This window comes from Cibotium barometz, chromosome 44 (assembly GCF_041138505.1).
Source record: "Cibotium barometz isolate CiBa-2024 chromosome 44, ASM4113850v1, whole genome shotgun sequence".
Lineage (NCBI taxonomy): Eukaryota > Viridiplantae > Streptophyta > Polypodiopsida > Cyatheales > Cibotiaceae > Cibotium > Cibotium barometz.
In genome coordinates this window covers 10,970,877-10,995,498 of record NC_141089.1, presented here as the reverse complement: position 1 = coordinate 10,995,498, position 24,622 = coordinate 10,970,877, and the positions used below count along the sequence as shown (strand labels likewise).

At 44.3% G+C, this 24,622-nt stretch overlaps 1 protein-coding gene across 3 annotated transcripts; it reads right to left on the bottom strand.

The window, feature by feature from the left end:
• Positions 1-20,135: 20,135 nt before the first annotated feature.
• LOC147612955 (putative pentatricopeptide repeat-containing protein At3g05240) lies at positions 20,136-24,193 on the bottom strand. Of its 3 annotated transcripts, XR_015263333.1 has the most exons (5): positions 24,025-24,193; positions 23,129-23,340; positions 22,782-22,966; positions 20,599-22,670; positions 20,136-20,319 (listed from the first exon to the last, which is right to left on the bottom strand). XR_015263333.1 is itself a non-coding variant. In XM_086782229.1 (4 exons), the coding sequence occupies exons 3-4, from the start codon at positions 22,925-22,927 to the stop codon at positions 20,774-20,776; spliced, it is 2,043 nt and encodes a 680-aa protein (XP_086638355.1). In that variant the 5' UTR covers positions 22,928-22,966; positions 23,129-23,340; positions 24,025-24,193; the 3' UTR covers positions 20,136-20,773. The 3 variants fall into 3 exon arrangements, 2 of the variants coding, with proteins under 2 accessions (XP_086638355.1, XP_086638357.1); XM_086782229.1 differs by having other exon boundaries at positions 20,136-22,670; XM_086782231.1 differs by having other exon boundaries at positions 20,136-22,670; positions 23,158-23,340; positions 24,025-24,178.
• Between the last annotated feature and the right edge of the window lie 429 nt (positions 24,194-24,622).

Below are 24,622 nucleotides of genomic sequence, written 5' to 3'. Positions count from 1 at the left end.
GTAAGACCTTCATCTACTCTTTCCCCTTTGTGTTGGCTACTACGCCGTTGTAGGAAGCTCTTCAGGAGCCACCGACAAACGAACTCCGATTGTTAAGGAGCTTTCTTCGCGGGAGAAGAGCTTTAGGAAAACTATATATCATCCGTTGGACAAAATTTGATGGCCAAAAATACGTTTTGGACACATTTGAAGATCCATTTTTCAGTTTGCAGGCATTCACGGGCGCGGGGGGCACTACGGGTAAGTTTCGATTCTTTGCAGAACTCTGTTTTTGGAACTGCAGGAAGGGCAACTGGTTGTGCAGACACTATGTGTACTACAAAGAGGTCTCAAAGTTGCCATTGGTGTATGTATGCAAATTGAGGTCACTGGTTGTGATAGTTTGGGTGCAGTTTAGTACTACTGCAGAAAATATAGCAGTTTGTGCAGGTCAAACAAGAGTGCTATTTTTGGTAAATTTGTGTTGTAGACAAGATGTAAAATGATGGAATAAACCAGATTGTTGCAGAGAAGCTTGACAAGAACAACTTCCATGCTTGAAGGTTTAGATTAAAAAATTTCCTTATGGAAAAAGGTTACTAGGACTACATTGAAGGTAAGATTAATCCAACTGCTACAGATGTAAAAGAGTTTAAGGATTGGAATCAAGGAGCAAGGAAAGTCACGTATTGGATTTCTATTAGTATACAAGAAACCATGATTGGGCATATACAGGATGCCAAGTCACCTAAGGAGGCATGGGACACCTTGGTGAAGTTATATGAAACTAACACCAAGACACGAAAGATTTAATTGAAGAACGATCTTCATACTGTGGAGAAGAAGAATATGCTTGTGAATGATTATGCCTTAAAGACCAAGGTCATTGTGGAATCCCTTACATCAATTGGTGTTTCTGTTGATGATGATGATAAGGTGGAAGTGTGTCTACATGGTCTTGGACCACAATATAAGGCATTCAAGATGTCTATTCAGACTCGGGAGAACATTCCCAACTTCATAGATTTGGTGTCAATGCTGATCATTAAAGAGAAGAACTTGGGTGAAGATCAACAGTCTTCACAAAACAAAAACAGTTCAAAGCAGTAGGCCTTCTACACAAGTGCAGGTAGTGGACGAGGTAGAGGTCATGGACGTGGCCAAGGTGGTGGCCAAATAGGTAATTAGAATTATGGTTAGCAGCAACAACAGTCCCAGGATTCACAACCAACAACAACAACACATAGGTGGAAGATGCCAATTTAGAGGCAGAGGGAGACAAAGAGGTCGTGGTGGTAATTGGCAAAGGTAGCATAATGATACATGAGGGTGTTTTTTTCTATGGTAAGCCTGGACATGTGTAGGCAGATTAAGAAGTAGAGTGACATGTGCAAGCAGATTAAGAAGTAGAGTGACATGTGCAGGCAGATTAAGAAGTAGAGTGACATGTGCAGGCAGATTAAGAAGTAGAGTGACATGCAAAATAAAAAAGTGCAGCAAAACAACTATGTAACCTGCAGCAAAAATAATGAGAACAATGAGAGGTTGTTTGTTATGCAACATGTAGTTAATGCTATGTCTAGAAATGATGTAATAGCATGTAAGGATGATGTATAGTATGTTGATTCGTATGTTGATTCAGGTGCTTTGAACCACATGACAAGTCATGGTGAGTGGTTCAAGGAAATGAAGAGTCTTGAAAGAACAGGTTTTGTTAAAACAGGGGATGACACTGCTCATCCGATTGTCCATGTTGGGGATGTGCCATTGTCCATGCAGGATGGTAAGGTGAAGTACCTTGCAGATGTACTTCATGTTCGAATATTACAAAGAATTTGGTTTCTGTTGGCCAGATGCTTGAGCAGGGTTTGCAGGTCCGGTGTGTGGACAAAAAAAGGAGTTGAAATGTGTACATACATGTACATGGCGTGTGTGAAGTTTTGCTTTTGAGAGCATTGTCAGGTGTACAGAGTAAATGTATTGATGTGAGCATGTACAAGCCTGTCCGGTGAGAGGTCCACTGAGGATGATATCAGCTGCTCGATGGCTTTGATTGTGGGCACGTCAAAGAAATGAATGGGCATCGAAGCTGTGTTTGAAGGTGTATGGAAGCTTGGGCCATAAAATATTGGTGTGGATAGTATGCTTGAGCTTTAATGTGAAAGGGAATATGGTGGTCATTAGTGAAACTCTAAAATATATATATATATATATAATATAAACATGGCTAACAAAGGAATGGCCACGTAGCAGCCAAAGCTGCTGCCAGCGCATGCTGTAGAAGGTTGGCGAAGCGAAGGTGGTGGGGCGGCTGTAGGAAAAAAGGAAGCGCTGGCGCTTTGTAAGAGAGAGAGCTCTCTGACGTAGGAGGAGGGAGAGAAAAAAAGGAAGCGCTGGGAGTGCAGCTGCAAGGAGGGAAGGTCGCTTTGTGTTGTAGCTGGAGGGCACAGTGAAAGAAAAAGGTCGCAATTCGCAGGCGCTGCAGAGATCGTCACCGAGTAGAAGGAACGAAGGCCGCCTGGAGGGACACTGCCGACCGTGGGGGAGCCGCTGGTAGTTGCTACGGATGCTGGGTCAACTGCAGTTGTGGCTTTTGGCGTAGCGTTGGTTAGCTGACGCACAGGCGAGAGACTGCAGCGAAACAAAAGAAAAAGTCCACTGTGCGAGGAAAAGGAGATTCGTATAGAGAGGGTCGCCTTTGGTGGTGGAAAGAGAGAGGGAGCCAAGCCAGCGCAAAGAGCTGCTTTGGGATTCGGCAGTGACAAAAGCTTGGGTCGAGCTGCTGGGATTTTGGAGTGCAGCTACAAGTGCAAGAGGTGGCCGCCTTGAGTCGACTACTCTCTGGAGTGCATAGCTGCTAGCGCTGAAGGCTGGAGGCGACTGGGTGAGGCCGCACAAGCAGTGAAGGGGCCGCCTTGAAGCTGAGGGTCGCCACGACTAGAAGAGGTAAAGGGTAAAAAGACTGCAAGAGTGGAATGCTAGGCAGGCTGGCAGGTATCGTTGTTGTAGGGAAACATTGTAGGTGAGAAGAGTTGGATGGTCGCCTTCTTGTGGAACTGGGTGCTGAGGCAAAGGAGATTGGGTAACCACCTTGTGAACAAAGAGGAGGCCTCTCGAGTCATGGTGTGGGCCTTGGGTACAGAGAGACCAGCTGTAGTAAAAGAGAATTGCCGCCTTGTAGTAGAGGTGCTGGGGTGACTCTAGTGATTCTGAAGACAACTGGATGCAGACAAAGGCTGGTGATATACAGTGTGGCTGCTTGGTGGTGGGCTAGTAGCATTGTGAGCTTGAGTTTGAAGTGCGGCTGACAGAGGATCAGCACAGAGAGCCAGAGAGAGAGTGCGTGTGTGTGGTATTTTGTGGATTTCTACCTCTTCTGGGGACTCAAGCCAGAGTTGTAAATTCTTTTGATTAGCTGTGGCTGGTGTTTGGTGATGCCAGAGAGTTCTTTTTTTTCTTTGTTTGTTTGGGAACAAGTTGTGACAGCCAGATCTGAAATATAAGTCTTGTTCACGCTTTTTGGTCTGGTGTTCTGGTGTGTTTATATGCGTGTGTGGAAGTGTGGCATCCTATAAGGGCGTAGACAGCTCTACCGCTTCCGTGCCATCACTTTTTGGTGCCTCCACAGAGCAGATTTCCTCTGGTTTGTGAAAGAAGATAGGGGCTGTGTGAAGCAAGATTTGGAAAGATGGCTCAAGATTTTCCAGAGTATTAGGGATTGCCACAGGAAAGTGCAGTCAGGTTTCTGGAGAAGATGGAATTTACAGCCTTGATGAAAGACAGGGCAACCCCGGAGATCCTTTCTCAGATTTTGGCTTATTGCCTACAGGGTGATGCAAAAACATGGTTACAGATGTTTGTGACTACACACAGGAACATTCATCAACAGGATCCTGAGTACCGTGTAGTCAGAGCTACATTTTTGGCACAGTTTGCTCGAGTGAGGAGTCCGAATGAAGTGTGGAAGGAGTTGTGTAACATTCAGCAGAAGGACGGTCAGGATGTGGATTAGTATCTGATTGAGTTTGGTAGACTGTGGAGTCTATGGTGTGAGGCTCTGATTCCTGAAGTACCCCCCCAGATGATAAAGAGAGACCGGTTTGTGGCTGGTCTGGAGCCAACCCTCCGTCTGAAGGTGGAGCTGAAGAACCTGGATAGCTTTGAGGAGGCAGTCAGAGTAGCTCGTGAGAAGGAGTGGAAGGTGAAGCGTCTGAGGCAAATGGGAGCCGGAGAAGTTTGTGAAGATGCCAGAGATTGAGAGTATACATCCTGAAAGGGAAGGTGTTGCTGTTCCAGAACAGGAGGACACTTTGAAGAGGGACATACATGATGCAGTGGAGCTCATGAAGTCTCTAAGTTTGAATTGGATGGAAGCAGGTGGAAAGGGAAGAAGCCGAGGTGCACCAAATAATAGAAGGGACAATATGTCAACAGGTGAAGGGAACATGGGAGGAACAGGGAGAGGACGGGGCTACTATTTGAGTAATGTCCAATGCTGGAACTGTGGGGAGCGGGGACATATCAGCCCTCAATGTGACAAACCACCCAGAGCAGGTGGTGGAATGTATCCTATGATGCAGAGGATTAATGATAGATCGGGGGATCATAGTGTAGAAGTAAAAGATCCAAATCAACCCTCTACCAGTGGAGTCAAATGGGAGGATAAAGGGAAAGGACCGGCTCTCAGCTTGATAGGAGTGGAGACCATTCCAGAGATTATGCCTGTGGCCAAGAGGACGAGGAATACAATGGCAGAACCTGAACCATCTTCTAAGAGAGGTAAACATGTCCAATTTGATATAAGCCCTCAACCAGAGAAGAAGAAGAGGAAGCCAAGAAGACATTATAAAACTTCAGATTTGCATATTGTTCAAGGTCAGGAGGAGTATACATTGATGGGAGATTTAAAGGGAAGGGTAGCCAATATAACATTTGCCCAATTGCTTGGATTGTGTCCGAAGCTTAAGAGAGAGTGGAAAAAGTTGGCAAATCCGAGGAAAGTAAATGAGCAAGAGCCCACACAAGGTGAAATGGAGCTCATGTTTGTGGAAGACCTTCCTGATATTTGTCCATCAGTTGATGCCTGGTGTGGAAGTGTGAGTGTTGGAGAAGCATATGTTGATGGCGGTGCACAAATCAGTGTGATGACTCAGTCCTATATGGAGAGATTGGGGTTAAAGCTGAATGCTAGTTCAGATTTTAGACTCCGTCTGGCAAATCATGCAAAAGTAAAGTGTCTGGGTATATGCACAGAAGTGCCAGTGAGATTGACTGCTTTTGGTGTGGTTTGCAACATAAATTGCCACATTATGCCGGCTGGTTTGGGAGCTTATCCACTGATTTTGGGCAGACCTTGGCTCAGACAGGTGGGTGCCATCCAAAATTGGAAAAGGGAAACTATAACAGTACATAATAGGAGAGGGAGAGCCAGGAAGTTCAATATGAGTAGTAAGCGGGAAATGAAGAGTGAGCCTGAAGAAACAAGTGCTGATGAGTATACAGATAGTGAAACTGAAGAAGAGAGTTCTACTTCTGATGATGAGAGCCAGGTATCATTTATAATGAAGGAAGAAAACAAGCATGTGATGCAAGCTGAGGAGGAGTTAAAGAAGGAAGAAGAGAGCAGACTTGAAGATATGGACAGTCTGATGCAGCCTCCATCACCCAGTGCAGAGAAAGAGAAGCTGTTACAGGGCATGCTGAATCCTAAATTGTAGCCAGTGGAGAAAGAAGAGTATATGAAGGTAATACATAAATTCCCTCATTTGTTTATTACTTCATATGAAGAGATTCGAGGATTCAAATGTGAACCAATGCCCATAGTATTGAGAGAGGGTGTGAGGCCAGTGTTTCAAAAACTGAGGAGGATAAATAGAGAGCTATTGCCTGTATTAAGAGAGGAGCTGAGTAAGTTGTTAAAAGCAGGGTTAATTTATCCAGTAGATCACTCAGATTGGGCAAATCCAGTGGTCTTCACTCCAAAGCATACAGGTGGTTGGAGAGTCTGTATTGATTACAAACCTCTGAATGCTGCAACAAAAAGCAATCACTATCCTCTGCCGTTCATTGATGATATTCTGGACAGGGTAGTTGGGTATGAGAGGTATAGTGTATGCGATGGCTTCTCTGGATATTTTCAGATCTCAATTGCTGAGGAAGATCAGGCTAAAACCACTATCATTACACCGTGGGGTTGCTTCTGTTACCGAGTAGTACCATTTGGTTTGAAAAATGCACCCTCATGGTATCAAAGGAACACTGATAGAGTACTTGCACCTCTTACAGATCATTTTGTGAGAGCTTTTTTGGATGATATATGTGTGTATAGTTCTCAAAAGGAGCATGGTAATAAATTGGAACAAGTATTTTCTAAAATGGATGATGCAGGTGGACAGCTGAATCCAAAGAAGTGTCATTTAGGACATTCAAAGGTGAAGCTGTTGGGGCATATGATATCTCAGAATGGAATTGAACCTGGTCCAGAGAAGATAAAAGCTCTTGTCTTATTATCTGCACCATCAACATCCAGGCAGTTGCAGACTTTCATCCAGAAGGTAAAATATATGGCAAGATTTGTTCCTTTAATGTCTCAACTGCTTTATCCTCTTCAGCAGGCTATGAAGAAAGAACCATTGCAATGGAATGAAGAATGCGAGGAAGTGTTTGAGAAAGTAAAGGAGGTATTGGGAGGTATTTCCAGTGTGAAAGCTCCGGATTTCTCTCAGGTCTTTTATGTGAATCCATCTTTTGGTCCGGATGTAGTTGGAGCAATCTTAATGCAGAAAGGAGATGAATCCAGATATATGAAGCCTGTGTATTATGCAAGTAGAGTGAAGACAGATGCAGAGAGGAAATATATTGAGGCTGAATTGGTTTTGTCAAGTTTGGTGTATGCTTGCAGGAAATTCAGGTCATATCTCCTGATGAGACCATTTGTGGCGCTGACAAATTATACTTTACTCCCTCAGCTGGTGAATGGAACTTCACTCTCAAAAGGTATGATGCGATGGTTAGTGGAGCTTCAAGAGTATGATTTCTCATTTTTGATTGAAGATACTTGCAAGGCAACTCTGGCAGATCTTCTAACATACAATGATGGCCCGATACTGGTGAAGGAAGTGGATTCAAAGATAGAAAAAGAGGAACAGATTATCATTCCTGGAGCTCATGTTTTATTCTTTGATGGTTCGTATAAAAGGAGTATACATCAGGCCACGGGGGGATATATAATCCAGGATTCAGAAGGCGTGCTGATTCTAAAGAATGGAATACATCTGGAAGCTGAAAGTAACAATGAGGCTGAATACACAGCATTGTTTCAAGGGTTGCAGGCTGCTTTAAAGCAGAAAATTCAAAAGCTAATCATAAGGGGGATTCTCTATTAGTAGTAAAGCAGGTCTTGGGTAGCTGGCGAGCAAAGAATCCGAGATTAAAAGAATGTCTGGCTGATGTTAGAAGACTGCTACATCAATTTACAGCATGGAGTATTCAACATGTGCGGCGGGAGGAAAATCATATGGCACATGAGTTGGCTCAGGAGGCAATTAATCAGGATCCAGTAATTGCAAAAATCGAAGAGCCATTATACAGAGGGAGGGAATACCTGTCCAGAGTGGTGGATTATTTACTCTCAGGACGCTTGCCTGAGGAGCTCAAAAAAGGCCAAAAGTATCATTTTATCAGGAAAAGTAAGCATTATGTCATGATTGGAGATGAATTATACATGCAAGGAGCTGATCAGGTATTGAGGAGAATTCCCTGGAGGGAGAGATTTATTATATTCTATCTTCAAATCATGAGGGAGCATGTGGGGGTCATTATGCATTTAAGATCACCTTACAGAAGATATTACTGGAGGGTTATGTATGGCCTTCCATCCAGAAGGATATTCAGCACTGGTGCAGGTCTTGCCATGAGTGCCAGAGAATGGGGAAGAGGATCTTAAAAATGGAGCCGAGAAATATTATGCTAGTATATGACATTTTTGAAAGATGGGGAGTGGATGCAGTTGGACCACTTCCCAGGACAGCCAGAGGAAAGTGTTATGTACTTACTGCGATGGATTACCTATCAAAATGGGCAGAAGTGAAGGCAGTGAAGAGAGTGGATAGTAAAGAGGTGGCTGATTTTGTGTATGAACATATATGCTGCAGATTTGGTGTTCCTCTGGAGATACTATCAGATAATGGACCTGAATTTAGAGGAGAGGTAGTTGACCATTTATGCAGACGATTGAATATCAACCACAAGTACTCCACTCCTTATCACCCTCAATGCAATGGCTTGAATGAAAGATTCAATGGTGAATTTAAGCTGATGATAACCAAAATGACAGAAGGCCATATCAAGAATTGGGATATAGAGATGAATCGTGTATTATGGGCATACAAGGTTGCAATAAAATCTGGTACACAATTCTCACCCTTTCATTTAGTTTATGGGAAAGAAGCACTTATGCCTATTGATGTGGAAATTCCGGCATTGAAGTTTTTGATTGAAGAAGGACATGAGCCTATTGATTGTTACAGAGAAAGATTACTAGCTTTGCAAATAGTTCAGCTGGACAGAGAGCTAGCATTTGATCACTATGCAGCTATGCAATTGAAAAGACAAGAGAGAGAGAATGAGAAGGTGGAGCAGAAAGAAATTGAGGAAGGTGATCTGGTTCTCAGGTATAAAAGCAAACTGGATAGTACTTTTCATACTGTATTCCAGACAAAGTGGGAAGGTCCGTATAAAGTTGAGAGAAAATTTGATAATGGGAGTTATCAGCTTGCTGATTTGAATGGAAAGAAGCATAAAAGGAGAGTGAATGGTTTACGACTGAAGAAATATTTTGCTCGATTAATGTTAGTCGTGAAAGAAGAAGAGCAAGAAGCTTGTGATGCATGTCAGGAGGTTGTGGAGAGTACAGAGGAAAATCTGGATATTTCATCCCTGTTTATACAGCTGCTGGACATGAATGTCTCAGCAGAAGTAGGGGGTTGCTAAATATGTGTGGACAAAAAAAGGAGTTGAAATGTGTACATACATGTACATGGCGTGTGTGAAGTTTTGCTTTTGAGAGCATTGTCAGGTGTACAGAGTAAATGTATTGATGTGAGCATGTACAGGTCTGTCCGGTGAGAGGTCCGCTGAGGATGATATCAGCTGCTCGATGGCTTTGATTGTGGGCGCGTCAAAGAAATGAATGGGCATCGAAGCTGTGTTTGAAGGTGTATGGAAGCTTGGGCCATAAAATATTGGTGTGGATAGTATGCTTGAGCTTTAATGTGAAAGAGAATATGGTGGTCATTAGTGAAACTCTAAAATATATATATATATATATATAATATAAACATGGCTAACAAAGGAATGGCCAAGTAGCAGCCAAAGCTGCTGCCAGCGCATGCTGTAGAAGGTTGGCGAAGCGAAGGTGGTGGGGCGACTGTAGGAAAAAAGGAAGCGCTGGCGGTTTGTAAGAGAGAGAGCTCTCTGACGTAGGAGGAGGGAGAGAAAAAAAGGAAGCGCTGGGAGTGCAGCTGCAAGGAGGGAAGGTCGCTTTGTGTTGTAGCTGGAGGGCGCAGTGAAAGAAAAAGGTCGCGATTGCAGGCGCTGCAGAGATCGTCACCGAGTAGAAGGAACGAAGGCCGCCTGGAGGGACACTGCCGACCGTGGGGGAGCCGCTAGTAGTTGCTACGGATGCTGGGTCAACTGCAGTTGTGGCTTTTGGCGTAGCGTTGGTTAGCTGACGCACAGGCGAGAGACTGCAGCGAAACAAAAGAAAAAGTCCACTGTGCGAGGAAAAGGAGATTCGTATAGAGAGGGTCGCCTTTGGTGGTGGAAAGAGAGAGGGAGCCAAGCCAGCGCAAAGAGCTACTTTGGGATTCGGCAGTGACAAAAGCTTGGGTCGAGCTGCTGGGATTTTGGAGTGCAGCTACAAGTGCAAGAGGTGGCCGCCTTGAGTCGACTACTGTGGCTCTGGAGTGCATAGCTGCTAGCGCTGAAGGCTGGAGGCGACTGGGTGAGGCCGCACAAGCAGTGAAGGGGCTGCCTTGAAGCTGAGGGTCGCCACGACTAGAAGAGGTAAAGGGTAAAAAGACTGCAAGAGTGGAATGCTAGGCAGGCTGGCAGGTATCGTTGTTGTAGGGAAACAGTGTAGGTGAGAAGAGTTGGATGGTCGCCTTCTTGTGGAACTGGGTGCTGAGGCAAAGGAGATTGGGTAACCACCTTGTGAACAAAGAGGAGGCCTCTCGAGTCATGGTGTGGGCCTTGGGTACAGAGAGACCAGCTGTAGTAAAAGAGAATTGCCGCCTTGCAGTAGAGGTGCTGGGGTGACTGGTGATTCTGAAGATAACTGGATGCAGACAAATGCTGGTGATATACAGTGTGACTGCTTGGTGGTGGGCTAGTAGCATTGTGAGCTTGAGTTTGAAGTGCGGCTGACAGAGGATCAGCACAGAGAGCCAGAGAGAGAGTGCGTGTGTATGGTATTTTGTGGATTTCTACCTCTTCTGGGGACTCAAGCTAGAGTTATAAATTCTTTTGATTAGCTGTTGCTTGGTGATGCCAGAGAGTTCTTTTTTTTCTTTGTTTGTTTGGGAACAAGTTGTGATAGCCAGATCTGAAATATAAGTCTTGTTCACGCTTTTTGGTCTGGTGTTCTGGTGTGTTTATATGCGTGTGTGGAAGTGTGGCATCCTATAAGGGCGTAGACAGCTCTACCGCTTCCGTGCCATCACCGGTTTAACCCTGATGGCTGCTGCTGTATGTAGAAGACTTTAAAGATAAGTACAGGTTGGTTGCAAAAGGCAACAGAGTAGGAAGAATGTTTACATTAAATGTAAATATGCCTGAAGTGAGTGCTGCAATATTTGCAAATAGTTCAAGAGTTATTGCAGATACAGATATTTAGCATAAGAGAATTGGGCATGTAAATGTGCCAAGAATGAAGTCTATGCAGACTAAAGAAATTGTGACAGGGCTGCCTAAGTTTAAAGTTGAAGGTATGTAGAAAGTTTATGAAGCATGTCAATTTGGAAAGCAAACAAAACATGTATTTCCACATGACAGAAATGTGAGTAAGAATGTACTAGATATTGTGCATTCAAATGTATAGGGTCCTATGTGAAGACTATGTTTATGGGTGGCTACAGGTATTACGTAACATTCATTCATGACCACACGAGGAAAGTGTGGGTGTATTTCATGAAGGAGAAGAGTGAAGTGTTCAAAGCATGTGAAGTGCTTAAGGTCAAATGAAGGGGGAGAATACTTCTCCAATGAGTTCTCTGAATTCTTGCAAAGTAATGGCATTCAGAGACAATTTACATGTAGATACACTCCGCAACAAAATGGAGTTGTTGAGTGGAAAAACAGACACATTGTAGAGATAGCACGAGCATTGATGACAGAGAAGAATATGCCGCAAGCTCTGGCTCCGCACCTATAACAAGGTTCCAAAATCCGTTTCCTTTCAGAAAGCTTTTGATCCTATACTTCCATGCCTGCAAGTTCTTTCTATCCAACTTCTCGTCTGACATATTTGCTCAATGCAAATGCACTTTCTACACACGTCCAATCCTGTAAATGAGCCTTCCTCAGCTCAGCCACACTCTAATAATTATCCCAAATACTCCAAAGTACTCAACCAACTTCACTATTGATGTAGAAAATCACACTGAGTGCATTCAAATTGAACTAGCATACACAATCCAAAATACCCTGTTTTGGCGCACTTTCTGAGGCTTCCAAATGCTTCAAATTGAAATATAGTGGTTCAATCAGGTGTAGATAACTTGCATTAACACCCGAACAAGCTCAATGTTGCATATTAACACCAATCAAGGTGTATACATACCAGAAATATCAAATCCCCTTCTCTGTTTTGAGAAAAACCAATAAAACCAATATCAAAAGTGCTTTAATTTCCTTAAATCTTGTCCAAATTGAGGGACCAGGCATTCATTAGCTTAGCAATGATGTCTACTAACTCCGTGTAAAAGGAATTAGACCAATTGTCAAAATTGAGTGAGTAATTAGTCGATTAACAACCCTCTGTTTCATTAATCATAATTAACAACTCTTAATCAGGCCATGATTGGCACCCAAATGCATAATTGCTCCAACAAAACACATAGCATCCTTCTCCTCTGTGTGTACCACAATATTGCTAAGAAACTTGTGCAAGGAATCAACCAACCAAGCCTTAGTTGGATCTCAACCAAGCAAAAAAAGATAAAAACTGCTCTGTTTTAGCCTCCCAAGCTGCGCCGCCTATAATTAGGGGGAATTGAGGAGTTGTGTGTGGCTAATGATGGTATATATGAATTGCCAACACCCCTTGGCATGCACCCAAGCCATCAACATTGTGATTTTTACAAAAAACCGGCTCCAATTGCATCAAAAATGAGCATCTATTCATTGTTTTTGTGAGGGCTTCAAAACAGAACTTTTCCAACATCACACTTGCTCCATAATCACTCTAGGGCTTGCACATGAGTTGCCAACACAATGGGCTCTTGACCTACAGTCCTCCACCCCTTTACTTTAGCAACTTCTTGGCTGTCCTAACCCTATTTTGCTTGAGCACTTGGTGAATAATGAGATAACACAAATGGATCTGGGCCTTCGTATTTATACTACTCCAGTGTAGCAGTCGGTCAGCATTATAGTAGTCTGCTGTCATATATTCAGTCCACAACTGAATAAAACAACATTAACTCACATAAATTCTGCGCATGTTTTCCTACTTGGCATGGGCACCTATGCGCATGGATAAAAGTGGTTGGGCACTGTGCGCCTGCTGTCTGGGAGGCTGGGCATTGATTACACACTATTCTGGAGGCTGGGCAGCCTGTATGGGCTGCCCCATACTTGCCCTACACCTCTCCTAGGGCTGGATAACCAATTGGCTACCCCTTGCCTTCCCCTAGGGCTGTCCTACAGCCCTCCATGGCCTACCCATGGCTGGTGGGTACAGCTAGGGCCTTCCTAGCCCTCATGGGGGTGGTTTCACACCATCCCCATGCCCACACTAAGACTTGGGGTAGCCCTATGGGCTGGCCCCTTTTCCTAAAAGCAAACCCTGACTTTCTACACAATGATCTGGCATCCGGTACCATACCAGATACACATAATCACTGACATCATTCCAGAGGGAGACTCACAGCGCAGACTGACACTGTTTCATGTGCAGGACAGTGCACACTGACCTTGGACTCCTGTGCAGGACAATGCACACTTGACCTCGGACGACTTAGATGGATCCCTGGCTGACTCGTCACCGCGGACTGGGCTCACATGGGACCAGTTTACCATCCCAGGTCCTGCACCTTCTGTACAGATATGTCTACGTGGCATCCAAGTGCGAGATGCATGTGACATCCCCTTCTTCTTAACTTGACAGAAGCTGCATAGCCTCCAAATAATCCATCAATAACGTCGGATAGTCTTCAAAAAACTTTGTCGACCCATACCGCTTCGTGGGTCCCTCGGTCTTGAAACTTCATGAGGAACTGTCTTTGTCTTCGGCCTAAGCCATGCTTGAAACGGTGCAGAAGGATCTGTTCTGGAACCATAACTTTTGCTTCATCAATAATATTTGGTTCCACCTCGTCTTTGACACACATCGTGCATTGTCCAACGTGGAAGTAACTTTAACTGCATAGACACCTCATTAATCTTCTTCCTAATGGGAAAAGGTCCGAAGCTGCTAAAAGACAACTTTGGGCATCGCTTGCCCACCTGTTTCAACCTTTGCTTCATAATCCGAAGATAAACTCAATCCCCTTCTGAAAACTTCATATCCCTTTTTTCTTTATTGGCCTGTCGAGTGTAGGCCTCTTGCGCTTTAGCCAATCTGTCTTTTACTGACTCTAAAATCTCCTGGTAAGACTCCGTCACTCTGTTCACTTCAGGTACTGAAGACGAGGTCCTGGTCAACAACGACTGGAAAGGTCTTCCAAACGCTGCCTCATATGGAGTCCTGCCAATAGCTGAAGAAAAAGAATCATTCAAAACAACTTGAACTAAAGGCAAATAAGATTCCCACTTACCTTGATGATCATGGACATAACACTTCAGCACATTAAAGACCAACTGGTTGTATATCTCTTATCTGGCCGTCTGTCGTCTGTGGGTGGAATGCACTGGAAAAATTCAGCACATAACACTTCAGCACATTAAAGACCAACTGGTTGTATATCTCTTATCTGGCCGTCTGTCGTCTGTGGGTGGAATGCACTGGAAAAATTCAATTTAGTACCAACGTTATCAAACCATGCCCTCCAAAAATGACTGGTAAACTTGGCATTGCGGTCTGATACTATGGTCCTAGGAATCGAACCAATCGGGTACCAATGCCGAATGAACAATTGGGCAACATCCTTAGCGGTCACATTGGCCCTACAAGGAATAAGCATAACAAATTTGCTAAATCTATCAACAATAGCTAAGCACTGCATATTACGCTTACTCGGATTGGGAGGCAGATTCGTGACAAAGTCCATTGAAATGTCTTGGAAAGGACCCTCAAGAATTGGCAAGGGCTGTAACAACCCTATCTTCTTTCCACGAGGAGCTTTCACCTTTTGACAAATATCACAGCGTTGTACATATGTAAACACATCTCACCTCATCTTTGGCCAATAATATTGCCGTTCCAATTTTTTCAGAGTCGAATTCATGCCCCTATGACCACCTGTAATGGCGTCATGGACATCATGGAGAAGAGCTGCCCTAAACAACTTCATGACACACAGTCGATCTTTGTAGAAAAGCCAACCATCGCGTATCAAAAAGTGGCATGGTCCTGTGGCATCCAATGCTTGTTCCCACTGTGTACCAAATTCCTCGGAATCCGCGTACGTGTGCTTCATGTTATCTAGTCCTGTACCAATAAGATCAAGTCTTGTGGTTTGAATCGTAGTCACTTGTCCCTTCTTGCTCAAAGCATCGGCTCCACTGGATTAGCCTTTCCTGGAAGGTACTCAATCATACCACCGAACTGCTGGAATATCTGACTTGGCATTGTCTGAATCCAGTGTAATGCCTGATGGTCAGTGCGAACCTCAAAGTCACGGCCATAAAGAAAATGTTTCCAATGTTTCAAGGCTTGTATAACTGCTAGGAGTTCACAATCATAGACTGAGTGATTCTTCTCTGCGGACAGTAACTTACGAGACATGTAAGCTATTGGATGACCATTCTGTTGTAACACACCTCCAATTGTGATGTTACTCGTATCGGTGATCACCTGAAATGACTCATCCCACGAGGCAAGTGCTAAACTCGTCCCACGAGGCAAGTGCTAAACAAGGCGCTTCTGATAAAGCCACCTTGAGGTTCTGGAATGCCTCCAATGCTCGTGGAGTCATTCGAATCCTTTGCCTTCTTGTCTTCACACCATTTAGCAGATCGGTGAGATCCGCCGAGAGATCAGAAAACTTGTCTATGTGGGTGGAGTATGCCTGGCATATACCCACAAAGGATCTAATGTCATAAACAGTCTGAGGTATTTCCCTTTAGCCGGATCAAGTCAAATGCCTTCGGCACTAATTATGTATCCCAAGTAATGCACCTAGAACAAATAAAATTCGGACTTCTTTTCATTGACGTAGAGCTCATTGCTTTCCGGCAACTTAAGAACTTTCTCCACATCAATGTCATGCTGCTCAACTGTAGCTGAAAATACCAGTATGTTGTCCAAGAATATGAACACACGTTTTCCAATCAAATCTCAAAAAACACGCATCATCATGCAGTTAAATGTAGTTGGGGAGTTCGTTAAGCGAAATGGCATGACCACAAATTCATAGTGGGCTCGTTCCGTACGGAAGGCTGTCTTGGGGATGTCCCCCTCCACAATCCTCACCTGGTAGTACCCACTCTTTAAATCAAGTTTCGAGAACACCTTTGCTCCATTCAACCTCTCGAGAATATAATCTATTCGAGGCATCGAGAATCTACTCTTGATAGTCAACTTATTGAGTGCATGATAATCGACACACAAACGGGAAGACCCATCTTTCTTCTTGACAAATAAAATCGGTGCTGCAAATGGCGACACGTTGGGGTGGATGAAGCTAGATTGCAACAATTCTTGGAGTTGGCGGTCCAACTCCGATTCCATTGCCTTGGAAAGGCGATACGGAAACTTGCTCAAGGGTTTTGAGCCTGGGAGTAGGTCCTCTGGTCTGGACGGGGGAAACTGAGGAGGGAGGCTGTCCCGAAGAAAAATCTTCTGGAACTTTTCATGGAGAGCCGAGTACTTCTCGGAAGCACTGGCCACCGTCTGGGCTGTCTGGATGTATATCATCGCACACTGTGCGCCTTTCCTGAGACTGCTCGCTTAGCAAGTGGCTTATGAGCGAAAAGTTCAGAATTCCTGGCTCACACTTAATGGTCACTGGGGCGTTTGACACATTCCGATTGATCAGGAACGTGTGCTTGTCCCACTTGACATCAGGAAGAAACTTGTGAAACCACTGAATGCCCAAAATTATGTCTGCTCCTACAAGAGGGGCAACCATAAAATCACGCACAAATTCTATGCCCTGAATAACTAACTTAGCACCTAGAGCTTCATACTTGACGCTCGTTGTCATGCCTGTGCTAAAACCCTCAACCTGTTTGTCCACCGAATTCAGGTCGAAACAGGCACGCCTAGCGGCCTGTTCTGTGACCACATCCTTCGTGGTGCCACTGTCAAACAAGACAACGACTCTCTGGCCACCTATGTAGCCAAAGGACTTGAGCAATTCATTGCGCTCATTCTCCTAGTCATGGGCGTCCTGCTTATCTTCGAGCTCCTGGCTAATAATTACTCTGACTGAAGCACCGGGATTTGAAGAACTAGGGGCAGCCACTGAGGTCTGTGTGGGAGCTACGCTCACCACAGAAGCTGTGGAGGCAGCGGCGGCGGGCTTTAGAGGCTTCTTAGGACACTCCCGAGAAGTATGTCCTTTTGTATGACAAAAGAAACATCTACCCTCCTTGTACTGAGAAAGCTCCTCAGCACTCAACTTGCCACCTGTCTTGCCTGCCTCCGCTTTTTGGTCTGGAGTAAGCTTAGACGCAGTGTTCGAGTTCTTGGAGCCAGAGGCTCCTGGGCTCTGTCCTGGGAGGAAGACCCCGTCTAGTTTTGGCCTTTGTCCCTCGAGGCGGTAGCCTTGGGAGAAGCCGGCTGGGAAGTCTTGGGCTTGCCACCATTATGCTTCATTTCTGCACTCTACGCAAGCGAGAGTGCGTCTTCGAAGGTGGCTGGCCTAAACATACGCACCTCCCATTGGATTTGCGTGTCAAGGTTATACAAAAACTGCCCTTTCTTGTCCGAATCAAATAAGCCTAATTGCAAACATAAAGTCGAAATTCTGTTGGCAAACTGAAGGATTGGTTGCGCGTTCTGACGCACTCCCCTGAACTCGTCTTCGAGTCGTTCAAGGTAGTGGAACAATAGAAACCGCTGCTTAAGGTCACGGACAAACTCATCCCACACATAAGCTGCCATACCTAATCTGGTGTGAGCATGAGCCCATTGAGTCCACCAAGGAATGGCCTCACCTTCCAAGTACCAACGAGCTAAGATCACTCTGTCAGTATCTCTCTTTCTAACTGCGGCCAAGTAAGCTTCAAACTGATGCAACCATGAATAGAGAGTTGTGGGATCGAGTTTACCATTATACTTACTGAAGTTCATTTTCTCAAGAAAATGATCCGAGGGCGCCGCCGGTGTCAATCTGACGTCCAAAGCTGCTAGGTAACGCTCATGTTCCACACATCGCATGGCTTCGTCTTCACGTTGTCGGACCTCCAATGCACGCATTTGCAACTCAAACAAAGAGCTCGGCTGAAGTACCCTGTGAGAGGGTCCCTGTGTCAAGGATCTGGAATCTAGGATACGGAAGGAGAGGGAGGAGGAGATGGAAAACGCGACCCTGGAGAATGGGTACGTTCTTCCAGAGCCTCAATCTGCACCTTCTGCTCTTCCAACTTGGTCGTCTGGTCTGCGATTGCTCGCATCATCTACTGGGACATCTCTGCAACACTCAAGCCTGGTGCCCTAGCAAGGCTGCCTGGTACACTCTCGTCCCATGGTTCTTGGTCTCTTTCGTCGTCGAAGCTCGCCATAGCAAGAAAACGCACTTCCTTTCCGGAGCGCAATCTGACCATCCACCACTATGTGTGTGGGAGATGTCTGGAGGCTTCCGGAGGCTGAAAACCAACCGTCCTTTGAGGGACAGGAGTCACTCCGAGAAGGAGAGTCCACTAGCGTCTGAAAACCAACCACACGAGCGAGAAAAAATTATGGTTTCTTTGCTAAATCTTTGCACTTGAAGTAGGCTCTGATACCACTGTAACATGCGGAAGCTTCGAAGAAGATCTGTAACTTCAATGCTCAGAAATCAGCACACTTTTCACGACGGAATTAATGCACAAACTGAATGAAGATGTGCAGAAAATAGAGAGAGGGAGAGATGGAGAGGACACAGTATTGGATCCCAAATATCCACTGTAGGGCCCCCACCACGGATGGTGTATTTGCTTTATAAGAATGATGTAAATCTGAAAAGAAAATACAAAAATCTTGACCTTTCTTGGCTGAGAAATCTCTGCCTTGACCTGCAGTCCTCCACCCCTTTGCTTTAGCAACTTCTTGGCTGTCCTAGCCCTGTTTTGCTTGAGCACTTGGTGAATGATGAGATAACACAAATGGATCTGGGCCTTGGTATTTATACTACTCCAGTGTAGCAATCGGCCAGTCTTATAGCAGTCGAATGTCATATATTCAGTCCACGACTGAATAAAACAGCATTAACTCACATTAAATGCTGCGCCTGTTTTCTTACTTGGCCTAGGCACCTATGCGCATGGATAAAAGTGGCTGGGCACTGTGCGCCTGCTGTCTGGGAGACTGGGCACTGATTACACTGTTCTGGAGGCTGGGCAACCTATATAGGCTGCCCCATACTTGCCCTACACCTCTCCTAGGGCTAGATAACCAGTCGGCTACCCCTGGCCTACCCCTAGGGCTGTCCTACAGCCCTCCATGGCCTACCCATGGTTGGTGGGTACAGCCAGGGCCTTTCTGGCCCTCATGGGGGTGGTTTCACACCATCCCCATGCCCACACTAAGACTTGGGGTAGCCCTATGGATTGGCCTCTTTTCCTAAAAGCAAACCCTAACTTTCTACACAATGATCTGACATCTGGTACCATACCAGATACACAGAATCACTGATATCATTTCAGAGGGAGACTCACAGCGCGAACTGGCACTGTTTCATGTACACGATAGTGCACAGGATAGTGCACACCTGACCTTGGACTCATATGCAAGACAATGCACACCTGACCTCGGACATCTGAGATGGATCCCTGGCTGACTCGTCCCGAACTGAGCTCACATGGGACCAGTTTACCATCCCAGGTCCTGCACCTTTTGTACAGATATGTCTACGTGGCATCTAAGTGCGAAATGCACATGACAGTTTAGTTTTCCTTACCCAGTCGGCCAAGCTCTCGTATCTGGTGAAAATCCGTGTGCTCCAAGCTTCACAGCTCCAATGGCAAGCTCCACAGCTTCTTCTCCCTCTTCTCTCACTCACTCATAAACCCTAATAGAGAGCACCTTGCTCTGATACCATGATGAAAAACACTTAAAGGGAGAGGGAACACACACACAGGAGCAAACCCTAATGTATTACTGAAACCCTAGAAATAGAGGGAAGCCATGTCCCATCTCACACTGCATTAAGCCATAATGGAAAAGCTACAACACCCTACTTGTGTTATGTCCACACACTGCTAACCCTAGCTACTGTCCACACAACTATGACCAGTTGGACGCGGTCATTTATGTCTCACAAATGCTACTACCTAACATGCCAGCACATAATGCAACTGGCACAAGTTGTCATCGAGCTTGAATCCCAACACCAACTTTTGGAAGAGAACTCTTTAGGAGATACTTTCTTTGTTACAATTCTTCAACGCCTTGTAATGGAAGCCAGCTGAGTCATTTTTGTGGTCAGTTCAATCTGGCAAACAGCCACTAAAATTGGAAACAGACTGCTATTGCATTGATTGAGTAGTGACATTAACAAAGTCTGTCTTTGCTGAGTGGATGTAGAAATTACCTGCTTGTGGAGAGGAGTCTTCTGCATAGAACACGTGGAGCTCTGCCAATCAAATCACCAATGTTGTCACACTAAGATCTGCATGATAATGTAGCTTGATGCCACAAATATCATGGCCTAAGAGGGGCAACAGCCACATCCACAAGGTATATATCCAAAAAATTGTTTGTCAAGTTGGCAAGAGTAACAAAAAAGAAGAATTCTTCCAGACTTGTAGTTATTCCTGCATGAAGAGGACAACTAGTTATACTTGCATGAAGACGAATTATCCAAGCATATCCATCCTTCACAAGTCTTCACAAAAAATGTCCCATCTTTCAAACAGTTCGGTCCCTCTAAACATCCATCCTTCACAAGAAGTGCCCCTTTCAGACAGCATGGCCCCACTAAACACACAGGGTTTCACCCGGATACTCCTAGTTGGAGTGCAGTACAAAGTGAAGACAACAAAACATGAGTAAAATGATCCAAGCATACACATCCTTCACAAGAAATGCCCCACCTTTCAAACAGCCTGGTCCCTCTAATAAACATGCATCCTTCGTACGAAATGCCCCTTTCAGACAGTATGGTCACTCTAAACCCAAGGGTTTTCACCCAGTTACTCCTGGTTGGATCATTCTGCAAAGAGGAAGTGGTATGGCCAGCTTTTCTGCACACTGTCCATGTGAAATATCTCAACAGGCAAGCAAAAAGTCTAATTGTGGTATGCACCCTTTGGTATTCCCATGCAAAAATAAAGATTTCAACTTTTTGTAGGAGGCAGCAAGTGATGGGTGGCTTTTATCTCCCACGACGAACTCATGCAACCTCTGGCCAACCTCAATATAGGCCTTCCCTGGCTTTTTCCAGGCTTGTGCACGTTTCCTCAGTTCCTCGATTTTTAAAGCATCCACCCACAGGCCAGCACCTGAAAAAAGGGCCCACAGCAACGTGTATGCAGAAGCGTGTGTACAATCAATGACGATGACATGCTTAAAGCATCGAATTCCCATTTCCACATTGCCATAATGTTTGCAGTTACTAAGCAACGACATCCAGCTTTTGATAGTAGGTTGCCATGGCATATTCTGAAGCACATTTTCTGCCTCATCCAACTGCCCAGAACGACCCAGAAGGTCAATGATGCAGTTATAGTGTTCAACTATTGGTGTAATGCCGTACTGTCCTATCATCGACTTCATCCGGTACCATGCCTCTTCCACCAAGCCCATATGGCTACACATGGAGAGAAGACAAACAAATGTAACTTCATCTGGCATCAGCTCGCTCTGCATGCCCTCAAAATAATGTATGGCCAGCTCATAATTGCTATTTGTAGTACAACCCTCAATCATGGCATTCCACACTCCCACATCTCTTTGAGGTAGGTCGTTGAAAACCCTTTGAGCATCCACAAGCTTACCATGACTAGCATACATGTCGATAAGTGCACTTCCAAGAAACACATCCAGAGGAAACTCCTCATCAATAAGGCATGCATAAATCAGCTGCCCCTGATCTACAGCTGCTGTGGTTGAACATGCGTTCAAAACACACACATATATGACATTGTCTGCTTTCCCTCCTGTGAGTTGCATATGCTGGAAAAGCATAAGCGCCTCTTGCCCATTTCCATTCTGGACATATCCTGCAATTATTGTACTCCATGTCACCAAGTCTCTCTCAGGCAGCTTGTCAAACACTTGGCGTGCATCATCAATGCTCCCATGTTTGGCATACACATCTATAAGTGTGCTTGCAACATAGGTATCTAATTCCAAGCCACTTTCTATAATCTGAATATGAAAGAACTTGGTCTGACCGAGAGTTATGTAGGAACATGCTTTCAATATGCTAACACATGTGATATTGTTTGGCTTCATACCCTCCTTCTGCATTTGTTGAAAGAGTTGGACACATTCTTCAACATCCCCATGTTGAAGATACGCTGCTATCATTGCATTCCACGTTGCCACGTTTTGCTTTGATAAATGGCCAAACACAGCGCATCCATCGGCGAGGCTTCCACAGCTAGCATACATGCCAATGAGGGTGTTGGCAACAAAATTATTTGACTCAAAGCCACAATCTATTACATGAGCATGTATCAGCTTACCCTGAATGAGAAATGGTATGCTTGCACATGCTTTAAGGACCACAACAAAGACACATTCGTCAGGTTTGATTCTTGACTGCAGCATTTGCTTGAACAGGTTGCATGCCTGGTCACCTTGCCCATAGTTCGCATAAGCTGAAATGATTGCACTCCATGTGAACACATTCTGTGCAGGCAGCTTGCTAAAGACAAGGTATGCTTCTGGCAAACTCCCACAACATGAAAACATGCGAATGAGATGGCTGCCCAAAAAAGCATTTGAATGCTGTCCACACCTCTTTATAAAAGCATGCACTTGCCTTCCTAATTCCAAGTCTTTTTTGTCAATGCAAACCTGGAGTCGTTGGTAAAGAAACTTCTCAGAAACTTGAATATCATGTCGGTCCAGGTATTCTGATAAGTCTAGAGTCTTGTCGAACTTTCTCCCTAGTGATGGCTTTCTTGAGGTCTTGTGAGTCCCATCGTTCTCTGCTTTTCTGCATGATAAGCCAGAAGATGGACTTAAACCCCATCAAGGTCATTAAAAGAAGAACTAATTTTTTTCTCGACATGCTTTCTTGTCGCATGGCCCTGTGGTTCACATCTACCTGATATGATTTATGTTCTTTTGTACGTGATTCAGATCAACTTCTGGTGGGTGTGCTCGGTTGACAGGATGAAGAGGGTGAGCTCTAGCTGTCTTTGAAGGAATGCATTCAGCTTCTATCCAAAGCGAGTATGAAGAACTGCCCATCCACGACACTTACGTTGTGTGGCACAAAGAGTCGATACTCTGATGACAAGCCCAAATCAGGTGACAATCACATGTGTAAAATTTGACCATAATCAGGCTATGAAATGACATATGACATATGATAGTAATGGTCTACAGATATAAGCATAACCATCCTCGCCAATAGCTGGATTTTAAGCCATTATGCTCATAACCACTCACTTAAAAGCTGCTACATGCTAAGCACCGACTTTGCTGCAGCAAGGAAAACTTGGGTCCTTCACAGCATCATTCCCATAAAATTTCCATTCTTCACAATGTGATGGCCATAAAGGATAGCCACAACCATAGTGATACACCATTCTTCGTAATGTGATGGTCATACTGTGACCAAAAGAAGGGTCTAACATATCCACCCTACTTTCATCGACTTACTGCACGACAAGAACAGTAGGCACAGTCATTTACTCTCTCTCTCTCTCTCTCTCTCTCTCACACACACACACACATTACACACAACTGTGTATGTACATAGACACACACACACACACAAAAACACGCGTTATATATGTATATATGTGTGTATCTCACACACACACACACACACATTATATACAAGTGTGTGTATGCGCACGCGCGCGCGCACACACACACGTGTATATATGTATGTATGTGTGTATCACACACAAACAAATATAAACTTATATATATACATATGTAATATACATACATGGCAAGAAGGATAGGAGTATCAGTTACATTTTGAGTAGCCAGCTCTCTCTCTCTCTCTCTCTCTCTCTCTCTCACACACACACACACACACAAATTATATACAAGTGTGTATGCGTGCGCGCGCGCGCGCACACACACACACACACACACACAAAACACACATTATTTACATATGTGTGTATAAAATAAGAACTTTATATATATACAAACACGCACATATATATACATATGTATATGTGTGTGATATACATACATACAGTGACACATCTATGTGCCAATGTATGGGCATAAGAACATGCTTGCTTACATCCATGTGTGTGTGTGTGTTTGTTTCAATAGTTTACGGTGCATATACACGTACACATATTAAAAAAAGGCTATTGGACCTGTTGACAGAAAACGAGCTTGGCTTATTGCTGCTTATGGGAATCTGCAACCAGCTCCCTTCAGCGCAACGGGCAGCTTCTTGAGCATTCGCGGGCGGTTGAAGTGAAACGGTCGTAGAAGATGCAAAATACAGTTACCTTCTGTATACACATATTTATTGGGGGAGAGAGAGAGAGAGAGACAATCATATGAATAATTTAATAATTAAAATTAAGTAAACTATAATAGATTCAAATTTTATTTATTCATACTATAAATTATTACACTAATACTATCTATTGGATTATACAATTATACTTAAGATAATATTTTGTTACTGTATAGTGTCACATTTATATATTTGATATGTAAGAAAATACGACTGTAAGAAAATACGACTTGTACGTTCACACAAACTGCAAAATCTTCCACAAGACAAAGGACCGAATGCAAGAGAGATGGAGAGCAATATTGGATTACTATCTGCAAGCGAGATTATAAATTGATGGTGTCTACCCATCCATGCGCTCTAGAAAGGAACTTTGATGTCAATCTGGGTAGACTATAAAACTGTCATGCACCAGCCAACAAGGGCACGCAATTCAGTGAAGATATATC

Coding starts and splice junctions, on each gene's coding strand:
- LOC147612955 (XM_086782229.1), bottom strand. CDS start 22,927: ATGGGCAGTTCTTCATACTCGCTTTGGATAGAAGCTGAATGCATTCCT. Junction 22,671..22,781: donor AAGAACATAAATCATATCAG/GTAGATGTGAAC, acceptor CTTATCATGCAG/AAAAGCAGAGAACGATGGGA.